This window comes from Triticum aestivum, chromosome 7A (genome assembly GCF_018294505.1).
Source record: "Triticum aestivum cultivar Chinese Spring chromosome 7A, IWGSC CS RefSeq v2.1, whole genome shotgun sequence".
Classification (NCBI taxonomy): domain Eukaryota; kingdom Viridiplantae; phylum Streptophyta; class Magnoliopsida; order Poales; family Poaceae; genus Triticum; species Triticum aestivum.
Window position 1 is genome coordinate 612626318 of NC_057812.1, and position 19229 is coordinate 612645546.

Below are 19229 nucleotides of genomic sequence, written 5' to 3' on the forward strand. Positions count from 1 at the left end.
TTACTACTTGACTTAGCTTAAATCGTCCATAAATTGTAGTGCAGTGATAGCCTGATAGGCGCCGCGGGTTCGGTTGCCTATCATTAGATCCCGCGCATGAGTGGCTTTGATTAGCCCGCGGATTAGGTGGCCGTCTTCCTCCTCCCCATTCCCGGGCCGCCCATGCTCGTCATCTCCTGTTGCAAAACCTCCGCCAAATTTCAGCCATCTCTTTGGTCCTCTCCCGACGATGCCCACCTCCTCTCAGTTCCTCCTCTCCCTCATCATGACCGCTTACCACCTTCACCTTGCCCTCGGCCACCAAGAGCCGCTCGTACTCGAGCTCGCGCCGGATGCGCTCTTCCATCTCCTCCTGCTCCCTCGCCGACCGCTCGAGCATGACGTGCTCGAGGAGCTCCTCCTGCCTCGGGCTCGATGACGCCTCGGCGCGGCGGCGCATCGGGCTCTACGGCACGAGGCGAGAGCTCCTCCTCCGGCTCCCTCTTCACCGGAATGAGCCGCGAGCTCGATGCGCCCGCGGACCAGGAGCCGGAGGAGGCATGGCAGCGGCAGGCGAGCTCGCGATCAAACTCGTTCCAGCTCGCGGCGGTCGAACGCTGGTGGCGGCCGGCTACCGCGGTTGAGCCACCGACACGCCCCCCACTTGCGCGCGGCGTCAGATCTGGCGCGGCGGCGGCGCTCCGCCTCATCCCCAGAGCTGTCCATGGCTTTCGCAGGCTTGCCGGCGGCGAGAAATTGAGCGGCGCGGTGGGAATCGAGGGAAAACGCGGCTGCGCGCGGGGGGGGGGGGGGGGGGGGTAGGATTTCGACCCGCATCTGCCCCGCAGAACCGTAGTTATACTGCTTCGGTGGTAACGTTTGCGGGCCACGGTAAAAATATTTATTGGCCGGACGAGTATACGGGCTCTGTTCTGGCCAGAAAATTGGGCCGAGCCCGTATACTTCTCGAAATTATGCGGGGTCTGCTAGAGTTGCTCTAGTGGGGATAGGGTGTGCGTGTGTGCGTTAATAGAATGAGCGTATGCGCGTATATATGAGCGCTTGTGTCTGTAGTGATGTTAAAAAAATTCTTAAAAATTACTCCTACTTGGTATATACATTTTAATATATAAAATAATCATTTACCGAAAAAGTCTTTCGCCCCGCTTTATATATAAAGCACAAATCAACCACAGCCCAAGTACAAACACACTCCACGACAACACATGCACACACCCAAGGCGGGATACATAGGAGCTGAGCGCAGCAACACCACCCCTAACATTACAAGAGCAATCGGGGACCTCCACCGTGAACATGCCATCGCGAAGAGATGAAGCCGCATATGACGAACCGTGAGCTCCAAGGCGGCGCCTCCAAGAAAGTTACGACGCTAGCGCGCCGCCACCGCCTGACCCGGGGGGTCAGAGTTTCCCCTGGAGCGACACGATGACCGGTGAGAGCCGCGACGACGCCTTCAAGAAGGTAGCGCGCTACGCCGCCGCCGGTCCGTCCGAGGATAGAACAGGTTTTCACCCCAGCAAACACTCACCGCCACCGAACGCCACACCCCTGCCACCATGCTGCCCACATGACCATGGTCACCAGGCAGCACCAAGCCACGGGCTCTGCCCATGAGCACCGCGCTACCACCACCAGGGTCATCACCCCGGCATTCAAGACCTTGACACCACCGCACCCGAGACCCGTCGCTATCCCAACCAAAGAGACGAGTGGAAAGGTCGCTCCTTTACACACCCCTGGACGGCCCCCGGCGCCGAGACCCAAAGGGCCGGCCCAAAAAAGGCCTCCATCACCCATCCCGCTGCACCGGGTGCAAGACAAGCTCGGTCCTGCTGCCGGGCGCGAGACGAGGTCGGTCCTGCTGCCGGGCGCGAGACGAGCTCTGTCTCGCAGCCACGGGCGCGAGACGAGCAATGGACCGCAACCGGGAGCGGTCCAGCCCTATGACGAGGGTAGAGCCCGGACGACGAGGGGAGGAGTCGAAGGTCGAAAAAGGCCGCTCACCAACGGCCGACGCCGAAGGAGACCAGCCGCCGCCGTAAGCTACCACCACGCCGCAGCAGCCCACATCCACGCCGAGACCCCGAGGAGCAGCCCCGAGCCACTTTGCAGCAGCTGCGACACGCCGCCGAAGACGCAGCCCACCCCTCGGCCATGGACGCCTGGCGCCCCGCCACCCCGCAAGGAGCAACTAGACCGTCGGCCGCCTGCCACCACCTTAGCCAGGTCACCGCCACCACCCACACGACTACCGCCGCCACCACCCGGATCTGGACAGGGGCACCCAGATCCGCCGCCAGCAAGGTTCCCACCCCTGGAACCCCAAGAGCCGCCGCCAGGAGGGGGATGGGGCGGCAGGACCACCGGGACGCCAGCACGCCGGGGGAGGGAGCAGAGCCCGAGGACAGGCGACGACTGTCGCCGAGGACGCAGAAGGCCGCGCCCCACGACGCAAGCCTCCGGCGCGCGGGAAGAAGACGCCCCTCCGCCGCCTACGTCGCGCGGCCTTTAGCCGGCGACGCGACCGGTGTCGTGGTTCTAACTCTGACAGTGATATAGGGGGGTATGTATGGAGAGGCTAGATCTTAGCTATGGAGGAGTCGTAAGCACACAAGGATTACGAGTTCAGGCCCTTCTCAGAGGAAGTAACAACCCTACGTCTCGGTGCCCGGAGGCGGCCGACTGAATTATGTGTGTATGAATAACAGGGGTGCCCCCCTTGATACTGAGGAGGGGGGTGGCTTATATAGAGTTCGCCAGGCCCCTCCAGCCCTCAGTAATGCAAGGTTTAAAGTACAGTAAGACTGGGGGTTACTGGTAACGCCCCTAATAAAGTGCTATGATGACCATAAAAGCTACTTAATGACCGACCGTTTGCGTGCAGGGTGACTTTAGATCTCCTGGCAGTCGAGTGTTGGATTTGGTCGAGTGATTGCTTCGTGGTCGAGTGTCTTGAATCTGTCGAGTGGGATACCTCCAAGTCGATTGAAAGGTGACTTCTTCTAGGGATGTCCTTGGGTAGGGTACTTAGGACAGGTCCATGCCCCTATCCTAGGTACATAGCTTCATCATTAGCCCCCGAATGGATCGAGGTTCGAGTGGGGAAGGAGTTGGGGATCTTTCCGACTGGTTCTTCATGTTATATGAATGTCTTGTTTTGGATCAATTGTCACGGATGACGTCGTCAACTTCTTTCAGTCGCCTTGATCCATTCTTGGCCTCTTGTCGAGTGAATTTCTTTACTTGTGAAGTTCTGAGTGACGGTGTGAAAGGGATCTTCTGTTTGACGAGTTGTTCTGCGGCCCGCGGATTTTGCGGGATTTGAATTTCGGGAAGCGCGCGGGACGGGGGCGGCCGCAGTAATCGGATGGGATAGGACGGAAGCTCCTCGATCCCCGCGCCACCTTTTTCGCCACGTACCGCGCGCGCCTGTTGCGGGATTTGACGGGATTGCCTGGGCCTACCAGTCAGCCACTCGGAAGCGACCTCTTATAAGCTGCCGGCTCGGGACCCCCGAACAGTGCGCCTTCACTTTTCCCCCTTCCTTCACAAGATCCTCCGCCACCTCCGCTCCCACCTTGGTGCCGTAGGTCTGTTCGAGCTTCGCCGGCGACGATGGTGAAGGAGAAGACGTCGGCTCTGGAGCGCGCGAAGAAGGCGGCGGTGCAGGGGAAGGGGAAGAAGTCCGCTCGGGGCGGATCTTCCTCGAGGACTGCTCTGCCCAAGGATTGGATCCAGGGCGACTGGATGCCGTCGGTGATTCGGCAGGATGATCTCGATGATCTGGTCGAGGGGGGATTCATTCCCCACGAATCTGCGCGCCTCCCGGGGAAAGAAGTCGAACCCCAGCCTCTTGATGGTGAGTGCGTCCTCCTCGCCACCCATATCGATCGTGGATTCTCTCTGCCTCCTCATCCTTTTTTCCGGAGCTTCTTGAACTTCTTCGGAGCGCAGCTCCATCACTTTACTCCCAATTCTATTGTGTATCTTGCTGCTTTCGTTTCCTTGTGTGAAAACTTCTTGGGTTGCCGCCCCCATTGGGGACTCTTCAAGCACATCTTCACTTGCCGCTCTCAGTCGGTCAAGAAGGCCAAGTCGAGTGACGAACGGACGCAGGTGATCCAGCTGTGCGGGGGCCTGGCGATCCAGATGAGGGGAAAAAGTTCCTTTCCGTCTATCACTTTTCCCGAGTCAGTCCGTGGGTGGCAGTCGACTTGGTTTTACTGTAAAGACCAGGTGACCCCAGGACAGTCGACTGGGCTTCCCCCTTTTTCTCTGAATCGAGCACAAAAACCTGCCTCTCTGAAAGTGACGCCGGAGGAAAAGGCGCAAGTCAAGGTGCTGGTCGGTCGAGTGGTTCAGCTTGTCCGCGAGGGTGTGACTGGCATGGACTTGTTGGAAGTCTTCCTTCGGAGGCGCATCCAACCGCTTCAGGCTCGTGACCACCCGATGTGGCTGTACTCGGGTCTCGAAGACACCACTCGGATTCACCCAGAGGAGGTCACTGACGAGATGTTGGAAGGGTGGCTGTCGAGTATCACAGGGAACAAGGACAACCCCCGAGGAGCCAGGAGGATTCCTCCACTCGACCAAACATACGAAGTGGACAAGGTCTGACCTTGCGTTTCCGACTGTGATCTTGCTTTCTTTATTTGTTCTTTTTGGATCAGTCGATTGACTTTTGTCTCGTTTGTTGTCCTCTAGGCCACTACTGAGATGTACTCGACACCCAATGGAGCACAGGAGCAGGCCGAGGAAGGAGAGGCGAGTGGAGGCGAAAGTGGAGACGAGGGAGAAGAGTGGGAATCTGACGGCGAAGGAGAGGGGGATGACGACGACTCCAGTGAAGAGGAGGAGGAAGAAGTCGAACCTCCCCGCTCGGAACGGCGATCCAAGCTTACACACGACCCTGCGCGGGAACGTGGTAAGGCGACTGTCCCTGTTGGGCAGTCGTCGAAGCGCCCTCGGACCTCATCTCCAGCGCCGACAGAAAAAGCTCCCAAGCACCCACGCGCGACGCCGTCCAAGCCGCCCAAGGCTCTGCCCAAGATGAAGATGACTGTCCCCACCATTTCTGGGTAATAGTAGAATTTGTTTTCCTTTGTCGAACGTGACGGACTCTTGGTCGACTCATTGAATAAGCTGACTGACTTTCGAAATTTGCAGTGCTGCCACCTCGGAGATCTCCGCCAAGGACGATGATCAAGAGATGGAAGACGCTGTTACCTCCAACCCCGGTACGATTACTGATGCTCTGCTTTTAGTCGACTGACGATTTCTTATAATTCCGGTCGATTGGATTTTTCTTGTAGCTCCTCCTCATGTCATTGACCTCCCTGATGATGACGACGAAGTGCCGCTGAGGGCGCGAAGGAACAGGAGGGCGCCGGCTGGCAAGACCCCACAAACTACTCCGGCGCCTGAGGCCGCAGTCCGGGAGGGTGGTGATACCACTCGGGTTTCTGTGACCTTCGCTGAACCTCTGACGAGTGTCCGGCCTTCGACGTCGACTGCAAATCCGCCTTCGCTTTTTGCCACACACCACGTCCCTGAGGACCAAGTGGGTGCCGCTAAAGAGGCTATACGCCAGGCGGGGATCATGATGGAGCAAGTGAAGGTGGTTCGGGAAGCCAGCCAAGCAGCTTATGACGCGAGCTCAGCTCTTCAGAGCAACGTCCAGGTCAGTCGATTCACCGCTTGTTCTGTTAGGATATGCTATCTGAAGAATCTCTTTTCCGAAGATCTTTATATCTGTACGCCCACTGGGTGTGTCTATTAATCTTTTTGACGAGTGGGGGCACGCTAAGTGCACCCACTGGGTGTAGTCCCCGAGACTACGGTGGACTGCTGGCAGTCGACTGTAGTCTTTATATTGTGTTGCTTTAGCTGAACTTCTTCACTCGGTCTGGTCAGGCCATGTCGAATGGAACTGTACACGGTCGGCTGCGGGCAGTCGATTTTTTTTGGTCGAACCAGTGGGGGCACGCTGAGTGCACCCACTGGGTGTAGTCCCCGAGACTACTGTCGAATGTTTTTGATTCGGCTGTAGTCTTAGAAACGCCATCATTGTCTCTTGGTTACTCGGAAGCAACTTATCTTGGATGTCTGTCGACTGATTTTTTGCAGAAATCCTGCGAACTTGTGGCTCGCTACACTGAGTTGGAGAACAAACAGATCCAGCTGAACCTTGACTTGAAGCTTGCTCAGGAGAACTTGCAGAAGGCGAGGGACGAAGCAAAAGGTATGGCTGGTGAGCTTTTGTCGACTGTCCTTTCTTTCTGGCCGTCCTCGATGTTGATCTCACTTGCTGTTTCGCAGACAAAATGGAGGAGGCTCTGAAGAAGAAGGATCAAGACCTTGCCGAAGCGCAGAAGGAGGCCCTGAACAAAACGAAGCTTGCTGAAGAAAAACTGGCTTCAGTCGGTACTCTTGAAAAGGAAAACTCCAGGCTGAAAACTGCTCTCGACGCGGCTAATCGAGAGGTCAGCCGTCTGAAGAATGGCAATATAGCTCTGAATGACAAGGCAAGTGAACTGGCGGGGAAGAGGAACGATCTGGAGGCTTATCTCGGTGGACTCGCCAAGAAGCTGTTCGTCATGCTCGAGGGTAATTACTCCGGCCCGACTGACTTGCAGTTACCAAATCTGCGTAGAGCCACTGACTTATCCTTGAATTGTGTTTACAGAATTCTGCCAGAACTTCGAAGAGGAGACCAGTCGAGTGGAGACAGACTTGGACCCCATCAATTCTCCAGTGAAGGACGAGGCTGCTATGAACGTGCTCCGACTGGAATCTCGTGTTGCCGGCGTTGTTGACTATCTTGCTCGGTTGAAGGTTGCGATGTCACGGATCGACACGTCGCTCTGGCCTAGGACGACGCTTCAGAATGACCTCGAGTCCCTGATGACTCGACTGAATGAAGTCCCAGGTCGAGTGGCGGAATGGAAGAAATCTTCTGCTAGATGTGGCGCTGACGTCGCTCTGTCTCTGGTCCGCGTCCACTGCAAGGAGGCGCGAGAAGAAAAGTTGGCCGCCATCCAAGTTGCCAATACCAGGAAGCACAACTTTCAAGACTTCATGGAGACTTTCATTGCTGCTGCCACTCGCATTGCAGACGGGATCGACTTGGACGAGTTCGTCGCCCCTTCCAGTCCTCCGCATGAGGAATAAAAACTTTTATGCTTCACTTTAAATTTGCCTCGGAATGCCGAGTGGATTTTGTAACCGTTAAACTCTGTCGAGCTGGAGGCTCGAGTACTTTGATCTGCGGTCTAGAACCTTTGGATCTTATCTGAACTTGATTTATCGTTGAATATCTTCATGAATTATCTGTCGAGTGGAACTTGTTCTTCACTCGAAATAACTTTGTATTTGTGGTGCAACTCCGAAGGAGAAGGTAGCAGTCGATTTGCACCTCGTCGTCCTTGCGGATTGGGATGTGTTCCGTACTTAGGCGAGCACTGGGCTGCAGCTAAGCCTCCGAGTGGAAGGTCTGCTCTCCACTCGGTAGGATTTTAAAAACTTAGGCGAGTACTGGACTGCAGCTAAGCCCCCGAGTGGGAGGTCTGCTCTCCACTCGGTAGGATTTTTTCAAACTTAGGCGAGTACTGGACTGCAGCTAAGCCCCCGAGTGGGAGGTCTGCTCTCCACTCGGTAGGATTTTTTCAAACTTAGGCGAGTACTGGACTGCAGCTAAGCCCCCGAGTGGGAGGTCTGCTCTCCACTCGGTAGGATTTTTTCAAACTTAGGCGAGTACTGGACTGCAGCTAAGCCCCCGAGTGGGAGGTCTGCTCACCACTCGGTAGGATTTTTAAATACTTAGGCGAGCACTGGGCTGCAGCTAAGCCTCCGAGTGGGAGGTTTGCTCTCCACTCGGTAGGATTTTTAAACACTTAGGCGAGCACTGGGCTGCAGCTAAGCCTCCGAGTGGGAGTCTGGCTCACCACTCGGTAGGATTTTTAAACACTTAGGCGAGCACTGGGCTGCAGCTAAGCCTCCGAGTGGGAGTCTGGCTCACCACTCGGTAGGATTTTTAAACACTTAGGCGAGCACTGGGCTGCAGCTAAGCCTCCGAGTGGGAGGTTTGCTCTCCACTCCGTAGGATTTTTAAACACTTAGGCGAGCACTGGGCTGCAGCTAAGCCTCCGAGTGGGAGGTTTGCTCTCCACTCGGTAGGATTTTTAAACACTTAGGCGAGCACTGGGCTGCAGCTAAGCCTCCGAGTGGGAGTCTGGCTCACCACTCGGTAGGATTTTTAAACACTTAGGCGAGCACTGGGCTGCAGCTAAGCCTCCGAGTGGGAGTCTGGCTCGCCACTCAGTAGGATTTTTAAACACTTAGGCGAGCACTGAGCTGCAGCTAAGCCTCCGAGTGGGAGTCTGGCTCACCACTCGGTAGGATTTTTTTTACAAACTTAGGCGAAACGGATTCGCAGCTAAGCCACCCACTGGGGGATTTCACACGCAAACAAAAGCAACAACAATTATAGGAAAATTTGTAACACTCTTGTCTTTGATAAATAGACTACAGAAGTTTTTCTTATTACATCTCATCCGAGTGAGAATTCAAGTGTGAAAGGGGCGGAGCAGTTCTGCATTCCAAGCTCGTGGCTCATCGATCTGGCGATCGACATTGTAAAGGTGATACGCTCCATTGTGGAGGACTCTGGTGACGATGAAGGGACCTTCCCAAGTAGGAGCGAGCTTGTGTGGTTTCTGTTGATCCACTCGGAGGACCAAATCTCCTTCTTGGAAGGCTCGACTCTTCACATTTCTGGCATGGAATCGACGCAAGTCTTGCTGATAAATGGTCGATCGGATCATAGCCATTTCTCTTTCTTCTTCCAGGAGGTCGACTGCGTCTTGCCGGGCTTGTTCTGCTTCATCTTCGGTATAAAGCTCGACTCGGGGTGCATTGTGAAGTAGATCACTCGGCAGGACTGCTTCCGCTCCGTAAACCAGAAAGAACGGAGTTCTTCCAGTCGACCGATTCGGGGTGGTCCTCAATCCCCACAGAACTGACGGAAGCTCGTCGACCCAAGCGCCTGCTGCGTGCTTGAGATCACGCATCAGCCGAGGCTTTAGTCCTTTGAGAATCAGACCATTTGCCCTTTCTGCTTGTCCATTCGACTGGGGGTGGGCGACCGATGCGTAGTCGACTCGTGTGCCTTGAGAGGCGCAAAAAGCTCTGAACTTGTCTGAATCAAAGTTTGACCCATTGTCGGTGATGATGCTATGCGGGACTCCATATCTGAATGTTAACTCTCTGACGAAACTGATAGCAGTGCAAGCATCAAGATTCTTGATAGGCTTAGCTTCAATCCATTTGGTAAACTTGTCGACTGCCACAAGCACATGTGTGAAACCGCTCCTGCCTGTTCTCAATGGGCCAACCATGTCCAGTCCCCAAACAGCGAAGGGCCAGACGAGTGGAATGGTCTTCAGGGCTGATGCAGGCTTGTGCGACATGTTGGAGTAGAACTGGCACCCTTCACACTTGTCGACTATCTCTTTTGCCATTTCATTCGCTCTTGGCCAGTAAAATCCCGCTCGGTATGCTTTAGCCACAATGGTCCGAGAGGACGCATGATGACCACAGGTCCCCGAGTGGATATCATCAAGGATTATCTGACCTTCTTCTGGTGTTATACACTTCTGACCGACTCCAGTCGCGCTTTCTCTATACAACTGTCCCTTTATGACTGTAAAGGCCTTGGATCGACGGACGATCTGTCGAGCCTCTTCTTCGTCCTCCGGGAGTTCCTTTCTCAGGATATACGCGATGTACGGTATCGTCCAGTCAGGGGTGATTGCCAAAACTTCCATGATTAGGTCGACCACTGCCGGAATTTCAACTTCAGTCGGATCTGTGGCACTCTTTGGCTGCGGGGCTTCATCTGTAAAAGGATCTTCTTGGACTGATGGCGAGTGGATGTGTTCCAAAAACACATTGCTGGGGATGGCTTCTCTCTTGGAGCCTATCTTTGCCAAATCATCAGCCGCTTGATTTTTCAGTCGGGGGATGTGATGAAGCTCTAACCCCTCGAATTTCTTCTCTAACTTTCTCACTGCATTGCAATAACCAGTCATAGCTGGACTTCTGACGTCCCATTCTTTCATCACCTGATTAACCACCAAATCTGAGTCGCCATAGACCATGAGGCGACGGACGCCGAGTGAAATGGCCATGCGCAACCCATACAAAAGTGCTTCATATTCTGCTTCGTTATTGGAGGAATCGAAGTGAATCTGGAGAACATATCTGAGCTTATCTCCTCGGGGGGAAACCAATACTACCCCAGCACCGGAACCATTCAGCATCTTAGATCCATCGAAGAACATGGTCCAGTGCTCCGAGTGAACTTGAGTCGGAAGTTGCTGTTCGATCCACTCGGCGACGAAATCTGCAATTGCTTGGGACTTGATAGCTTTCTTTGCCTCAAACTTGATATCTAGGGGAAGAAGTTCAATCGCCCATTTGGCCACTCGACCAGTTGCATCTCTGTTGTGCAAAATCTCTGATAGTGGAGCGTCGCTGACGACTGTAATGGAATGATCAGAGAAGTAATGTGCAACCTTCTTCGTGGTCATATAAATCCCATATACAAGCTTCTGGTAATGAGGATATCTTTGCTTTGAAGGAGTCAAAACTTCAGAAACATAATATACTGGGCGCTGAACTTTGAAGGCCTTTCCTTCTTCTTCCCGCTCGACCGTAAGTACTGTACTGACAACTTGTCCTGTGGCTGCAATGTAAATCAGCAAAGGCTCCTTGCTGATTGGGGCAGCAAGCACCGGCTGGGTGGAGAGCAGAGCTTTGAGCTCTGTAAACGCTGCATCAGCTTCTGGAGTCCACTCGAACTTGTCGGACTTCTTCATCAGTCGGTAAAGAGGCAATGCCTTTTCACCGAGGCGAGAGATGAATCGACTTAAAGCGGCCAAGCATCCTGTAAGCTTCTGGACGTCATGCACACGCACAGGACGTTTCATCCGGAGTATAGTACCAATTTTTTCAGGATTGGCGTCGATTCCCCGTTCGGAAACGAGAAAACCGAGTAACTTCCCACCTGGAACTCCGAACGTGCACTTTGACGGATTGAGCTTGATATCATACCTCCTGAGGTTGGCAAAGGTTTCAGCAAGGTCAGTCAGCAGGTCGGAACCCTTCCGTGACTTGACCACAATATCATCCATGTATGCCTCCACATTCCGACTGATTTGAGTGAGCAAACACTTCTGAATCATCCTCATGAACGTGGCTCCGGCATTCTTGAGGCCGAACGGCATGGTGACATAACAGAAGCACCCGAATGGAGTGATGAAAGCTGTTTTGATCTCGTCGGGCCCGTACAGACGGATCTGATGGTACCCGGAATAGGCGTCTAGGAAAGACAAACGCTCACATCCCGCAGTCGAGTCGACTATCTGGTCGATGCGGGGGAGAGGAAAATGATCTTTCGGGCAGGCCCGATTGATATGCTTGAAATCAATGCACATGCGAAGTGACTTGTCCTTCTTGGGGACCATGACAACATTGGCGAGCCACTCGGAGTGGTAAATTTCTCGGATGAACTCCGCTGCTAAGAGCCGAGCCACCTCCTCGCCAATGGCCTTCCTCTTCTGGACGGCGGACCGTCGAAGATGTTCTTTCACAGGTTTAAATTTTGGGTCGACTCGTAGACGGTGCTCAGCCAGCCCCCTGGGAACTCCAGGCATGTCAGCAGGCTTCCATGCGAAGATGTCCCAGTTCTCACGGAGGAACTGGATGAGCGCTTCTTCCTATTTGGAGTCGACCGTCGTTGAGATGTGAGTCGGAGCAGCGTTTGGATCGGTCGGGTGAATGTGAACTGCCTTCGTTTCACCGGACGACTGAAAAGCTGATTCTGAAGCAGGCTTCTTAGCTCGTAGCAACTCACTCGGATCTGCAGTCTTCTGATACTCTTGCAGCTCGACCACCGCCATCTGAGCGTCAGCAATCTTTGAGCCTTTCTGAAAACACTCTTCTGCTTTCTTCCGATTGCCTGTAACAGTGATCACACCTTTGGGACCAGGCATCTTCAATTTGAGATACACATAACATGGTCGAGCCATGAAGCGTGCATAAGCTGGCCTGCCCAAAATAGCGTGATAAGCACTTTGGAAATCCACAACTTCGAATGTCAACTTTTCCTTGCGGTAATTCTTGGAATCACCGAAAACCACATCAAGAGCAATTTGGCCGAGTGACTCGGCTTTCTTCCCAGGAATGACTCCATGGAAACTCATGTTACTGGTGCTGAGCCTGGACATCGGAATGCCCATCCCTTTCAATGTTTCTGCATACAGTATGTTCAAACCGCTGCCTCCATCCATCAGGACTTTGGTCAGTCGAGTGCCTTCGACAACTGGGTCGACCACCAGAGCTTGCCTCCCAGGGGTGGCAATGTGCGTAGGGTGATCAGACTGGTCGAATGTGATGGCAGTCTGGGACCACTTCAGATAATTGGGTGTTGCCGGAGCAACCATATTTACCTCACGGTTAATAACCTTCAGTCGACTTTTGCTCTCAACATCAGCAAAAATCATCAGGGTGGAATTGACCTGGGGGTACCCATCGTCACTATCTTCCTTGTCCTCAACTTTGTCCGACTCCTTTTCCTTATCTTTGGACTGCTTGCCCTGAAACTGCTGGATCAGAAGCCGACACTGTCGAGTGGTATGCTTTGGGTAAATGAGTTTACCCTCTTCATCTTTCTTGGTGTGGATGTGACACGGTAGATCCAAAACATCATTTCCATCTTGGTCTTTAACTTTCTTGGGGTTCCAAGGTCCTTTGGGTTTTCCCTTAAATTTTCCCTGGGTTACGGCCAGGGCCTCCCCAGGAGCGGCTGGCTCGGCTTTCCGCTTCTGTTTCCGACTGGAATTTCCTCCGGTTTCCTGGGCGACTGCTTTATGCTTGCCACTCCGGAGTCGATCCTCATCTTCACCATTAGCGTATTTGGTGGCAATCTCCATCATCCGATTCAGAGACATCTCTCCGGTTCGACCGAACTTCAGATTCAATTCTCTGTACTTAACGCCTTCTTTAAAGGCACAAACTGCTTGATGATCTGGTACATTTTCAACTGTGTGATGCAATGTGATCCACCTCTGGATGTAATCCCTCAGAGTTTCATTCGGTTTCTGCACGCAAGACCGCAATTCCGTAAGGCCTGCAGGTCGCTTGCATGTTCCTTCAAATGTGGTGACAAACACTCGGGAGAGATCCTCCCAAGTGTAAATGCTGCTGGGTGCTAACTGATTCAGCCACGCTCTGGCCGAGCCTTCTAACATGAGAGGCAGGTGCTTCATGGCTACCTCATCGTTCCCACCGCCAATCTGGACAGCCACTCGGTAATCTTCGAGCCAAGTATCGGGCTTGGACTCACCGGTGAACTTACTAACTCCAGTCGCCAACCTGAAGTTGGGAGGAATTACAGCGGCTCTGATGGCTCGACTGAAACACTCCGGCCCTGAAACATGTACTCTGCTACTGGTAGGCGCATCTCTGTCGTGGCCTTCTCGGTGAGCTCTATTCCTGTCGACCAAACCTTGAACGAGAATGGATCTCGCATCAAAGCCTGGTTCCCTGGGGTCGACTGGAATTCTCCGCCCAACACTATGAGGGCGTCTGTCAACCTGCTGTCGAGGCACATATGATCCACTCCTCGGGGGAGGGGTTGGCACTCGACGTCGATCATCACGATCGAATCGGTGATCATACTGCTCATTCCTTCTGTACTGATCACGCCGGTCTCCACGTCCCTCACGCCTCGGAGGCGATCTTGGGCTGTGAGCCGACTGGACTGTATCCGCTGCAACGGATCGACTGTGGATCCTGTTCCGCGACTGAGAAACAGCGGAATTCTGGTCTCCCGCTGCCCGGAGCAACGCTCTGATTTGCAACAAGCCTCTGCCAGCCTCTGACTGGGAGGGCTGAATCGACTCTGCTATACGGGCCGCAGCCGCCAAATTCTGAATCGGAGTACGATATACCTGCGGGGGCGGAAAGAGTTGACGTCGACTGGATTCTGGAGCCCGTTGACGCGCTCGCTCGTCGAGTATTCGCTGGAGATTCTCCAGTCGAGTGCGCTCGGCCAAGTTAGCCAAGCGCGCGTCCTCCAAGGCTCGGGCCTCGGGGGTTTCTCCAACGATAGGAGTGTGGAGTGCATCCATGTTCCGGCGGCGAAGCTCCTCCCGCTGCAACGACGTGAGAGGCTCGGGGAGATACTCCTCGTGAGGACGCGACGGGTCGCCCCCATCCGCGCCTCCGTCAGCGCGGGGGAAACCGGGAGGACTGTGTGGCCCATCGATCACCAGAACCTCTGCAGCTGGGTCACTGCTGTCACATTCGGATGCGGTCTCTGCGGAGCCAGTCGAATAGGCCGTAGAGGGATTCGTCGGGCTCGATTGCCGCGACTTGTGGGGTGGCCGACTGGCGGGCCACCACATGCCTCACCCACCTCTGAAGCCTCGACCGACCGGAGCGCTTGCGCCGGCGAGAAACAGGGCGGGGAGATGCCACGGGAGCCGACCGATACTGGGTCGACGGCTGCCGCAGGAGGACACCACGGACGCATGCGTGAAAGTGCGTCGCCCCGCGGACGGGGAGCGCGTCGACATCGAGTGGAGCCTCCTGAAGCCAAGCAGAGTCGTCGGCGATGAACGTGAGCGCGCCGAGACGGATCTCGCGGCCCTCCACCAAAGCTCCGCCCGAAACCATGATCAAGGAGATCAGAAAAAATCGCAACTTCTCAAACTAGGCGCTAAGACTCCTGGCCCCACGGTGGGCGCCAACTGTCGTGGTTCTAACTCTGACAGTGATGTAGGGGGGTATGTATGGAGAGGCTAGATCTTAACTATGGAGGAGTTATAAGCACACGAGGATTACGAGTTCAGGCCCTTCTCGAAGGAAGTAACAGCCCTACGTCTCGGTGCCCGGAGGCGGTCGACTGAATTATGTGTGTATGAATAACAGGGGTGCCCCCGCTTGATACTGAGAAGGGGGTGGCTTATATAGAGTTCGCCAGGCCCCTCCAGCCCTCAGTAATGCAAGGTTTAAAGTACATTAAGACTGGGGGTTACTGGTAACGCCCCTAATAAAGTGCTATGATGACCATAAAAGCTACTTAATGACCGACCGTTTGCGTGCAGGATGACTTTAGATCTCCTGGCAGTCGAGTGATTGCTTCGTGGTCGAGTGTCTTGAATCTGTGGAGTGGGATACCTCCAAGTCGATTGAAAAGTGACTTCTTCTAGGGATGTCCTTGGGTAGGGTATTTAGGACAGGTTCATGCCCCTATCCTAGGTATATAGCTTCATCAACCAGCGGCGGCGAGGGGAGGGAGGCCGGGGAGGAGGGCTGGGGAGTGGCGGCGGTAGAGTTGGCTCCCTGAGTCGCCCGCGGGCCATCAAAATAATCATTTGAACCAAAGCCTTTACGAGACTCCGGCTCCGTGACATACATGAATTTTCTTTCTTGTTTAGCGGGGCCGTGGGGTGATATAAGGAGTTTGAGACAAACAAAATCCTTGCAAATTTGGCATCCCGAAACTGACGAGTTTTCGTTCACCCTGCCCACCGCGAAAGGCCACCGAATCGCCCCCTCCCTCTAGAGGTCCAGCCCGCTTGCCGCGCCGGCTCCGGCGCCGAGTTCCCCACACGTCCAAACCCCTAGTCACAGGGGCAGTCTGCGCGTTGGTCAGGGGAGATTCTCCGATTCGCCGTCCCTATCGAATCGCGCCACCGCGAGGTTCTTCCCATCTCACCCTGCCTTTGTTCATTGTGTAAATTAGCTACAGATTTTATCCGGGGCTCTTAGAAAACTAGGTTAGAGTAGAGTGCTCTAGCGGATTGGTTGAGGGTCTGTTCTGCCCGATTCAGTCTGTAGCATCCGCTAATTTCCAGCGCTCGGAGATAACTTTCCTGCTTAATTCAATTTGAACTGTCAAAACGTCTTATATTTAGGAACAGAAAGAGTACTTCGAACTGGACGAACATATCATTGTTGATGATGTTTCAAAACTAAATCGACCTATTATGTAACTGGCATGAATGGATGCTTCAGACCTTTTTCTTAACCACTATCTGTATCCGTGTACTTCACCTGTGTCTTATATTTCTAATTTGTATTATTTGCTTTGCAAGCAAAGGCGGAGCTACGCTGGGGCGAAAGCCCAGCAGAAAATAGCAAGGAACATAGAAAAACTGGGCCTAAGACCAAGTGTTATGTGTAATTTGTGAGCCTGACCCGCCCAGCAATCGGATGTAGCTCCGCCACTGTTTGCAAGTATTTGCCTGTACTGGTAAAATGATGTTTTCAATTTTGCCTTCATATTAGCATTGATATGGTATTTTAACTATTGGAAAAGTTAGTAGCCAAAATTTTCATCTCAAGGGAACACCATCGAAATTTGGTGAAAATTATGTGTTTAATGCAAAACCATATAATTCCATGCTGATTCTTGATATTTCTCCTCTTGACCAGTCTCTATTTTCCACGGCGGCAACATGTTTTCCAGCTGCATTGATATCTCATACATAAAAATTTTGTTTTCTCTTTTGCCCGCCTCTTCACTATGAGTGTTTTAATTGTGTTTTCCTGATTGTATAATCATGCCCCATGGTCTTATTCTACGTTGTCTATATATGTAGCCTGATCATCCGAGGCCAAAAATTGATAAGAGACATTTTGTCAGGCTCAATTTTTGTCGTAGGTTCTTTTTGTGACCATGTTGTTTTATATGAAATTATATTTTAATCAACTGGCAAGCAGATTGCTCGTTTATTTGAAGTTTTGCTTCTTGAATATATGCTAAATTTTATATTTAAAGACCATTGCTAAAGTACAATGAAAACTGATTTGCTAACTTATTTCATTTAATATTTCAAACTTCATATATAGCACGTCTCTTCTATATCATGCTTCCTTGACGTACCTGCAGTGCTCTGCTTACTACCATGCTTTTCTTGGGCGGGCGGCTGTCCTATTTACAGTTTTTGTTCTTGCAGGGGCTATCCTTCTATTTATGGCCGGTCTTTGCCTAGTCCTTTTTTTTGCCAATTGCCTAGTCCGTATTTGTCCATGCGCTAGATGCTTGCAAACATGTGGCTCCTGGGGCTTACATGTAGCCATGCTATGTGTTCAGGAAGCCAAAACTTGTTATTTTCCTTGTAGAAACGTGATCGCTTCCTTGTATGGTACGTTTGACAGGACTGATACTATGTAGATAGATTACCGGCCCAAAAAACCTGATGGGGGAAAAACTATGTGGTTCACTGAATGAATGAACTGATGATGCGTTCTGCTTTTGCACAAGTGCCCTCCTTTTGAAGGAAGCATAGTCTCATTGAAAGTTCTCGAATATGTGGGTGGGTGTGTGCCTTGTTGGTTGTCTGCATGTTTCTTGCAATGGCAAGAAGAAAAAGGGATGGGGTAAAAAAAATACACTGAGCTTTCGCCCCACGGCTTGTTGTCGTGTCATTTGTACTGTGAGCTAGAATTTCCATTGCACTAATCAATTGTTCCTCACCCACAGAGATCTGGTAAGAAATTGGGTTTCATCATGGAGCAGGATGCCCTGCTGGCTTATTCTCAGCAAGCGAAGCTACCCTTGGCTCTGTTTATTTTTGAAAGCAACAAGAAGAAGCAGCTCCTGTTTGACCCCTCCACCAAGAAGATCCGTGGCATAATCAGCGCGGCGTTCGCAGATGCCACCTGCGTGTTCGAGAATGGCGGGTGGCTGCTCATGCTCCAGCACAAGCAACTTGGTTTCCAGGAGCAGAAAGAGCAGACCATCTTCCTTGTGCATGCCAGCACCGGCAGGAGGCTGGAGCTGCCGGCGTGCTCTTCTGTCATTGACGGGCCCTTTGTTTTCTACGTCGGCTCCAGTGAGGTGCCTCTGGTCGTCGCGTGCATTGAGACCATCTCCGGGGTTCCAACCGTCCATGTTGCCTGCCCTGGAGACATTTACTGGAGCGTCTACAAGAACATGGAAGATTGCATGCACCTACCGCTGGATCCACACAGGCGCATCAAGTGCACCCTCATTATCGATGCCGTCTTGCTCGGGAAGCAGGCCGTCTGCGTCGACTACCATGGGAAGATCTTGATCTTCGACGTCACGGAGATGAGCTGGAGGAGGACCGCTCTTTCAAAGAGGTGGAACGAAAGGGATGCTCACTTCCTTGTGGCATCCGGTGAAAATGTTGTGCTCATCTCGTGCCGTCGCTTTCGTGGACGGTTCTGTGATTTCAAGTTCTTCAAGCTGGATGCTGAAGCACTGGAGTGGTCGCCTCTAGATGACGCAGAGCTTGATGGTTGCAGCTGGTTTCTTTACAGAGGCCGCTCCATCCTTGCGAGGGAGGAAGGCAAGAGGAAAGTCTACACCTTCTATCCAAGCCAGTGGGGTGGCTCGACGCCGATTGATGCCGACAGCTCGAGGAAGAGGAAGGTAGCCCATATGAAGTCATTGTCTTCCAAAGAGAAGTCGGTTACGAATATATTCATGCATGATTTAGAAGATGGCGTCGTCAGGAAGGTTCTCCCGGCTTCAATTGTGACCGAGGAACGGCATTGGCTTCGGTCTAGTGTCTTTGGTTGATCATTTCAGTAATCGTATGTAATAAAATATGTTGTCTCAAGTTGCATTACGAAACTTGAGTACCAACACAAACTTGCAAATAGGAAGATTTTATTGTTTTGCTTTGGAAGTTCACAAAGTCTTGCAAGCTGCAAAATTAAGCAAGGCTGAGACAACCAACACAATAAAGATTACATGAGGCACGCATGCTTCACTAATCCTGTTGCTAGACCAACCACCATCAAATCCTGCATATCATATCAAGTGGATATGTTGCATGCCGTTAACACAGCCATCCAGATGGGTTGCCACTGAGTGATTGTGAAAATTGACTATGTGCAACTGAAGACAGCGGTGAGCAATGAAGACTATAATCTTTCTGCATTAGGAGCTATCTTCAAAGATATTAAGTTTCAACTGAGAGTGGATTTCAATGATGTAACTGTTGTGTCTTGTCCTCGGACTTGTAATTTAGTTGCACATTGTTTAGCTGCGTATGATGCTAAACTAGGAGCTGGCAAATGCGAGATTTGGCTCGGCCAGCATCCAGACCTTGTAAATGATGCTGTTGTTGGCGACTTGTCCAGCCCTTGTATGCTTAATGGAATGCATCGTGTTCCCTTCAAAA

The 19229-nt window shown here is 52.6% G+C and overlaps 1 protein-coding gene across 1 annotated transcript; it reads left to right on the forward strand.

Annotated features, from left to right (window-relative positions):
* Window positions 1-15478: 15478 nt before the first annotated feature.
* Window positions 15479-18703, forward strand: LOC123154249 (uncharacterized). Its single transcript, XM_044573024.1, has 2 exons — window positions 15479-15771; window positions 17558-18703. The coding sequence occupies exon 2, from the start codon at window positions 17585-17587 to the stop codon at window positions 18620-18622; it is 1038 nt and encodes a 345-aa protein (XP_044428959.1). The 5' UTR covers window positions 15479-15771; window positions 17558-17584; the 3' UTR covers window positions 18623-18703.
* Window positions 18704-19229: the final 526 nt, after the last annotated feature.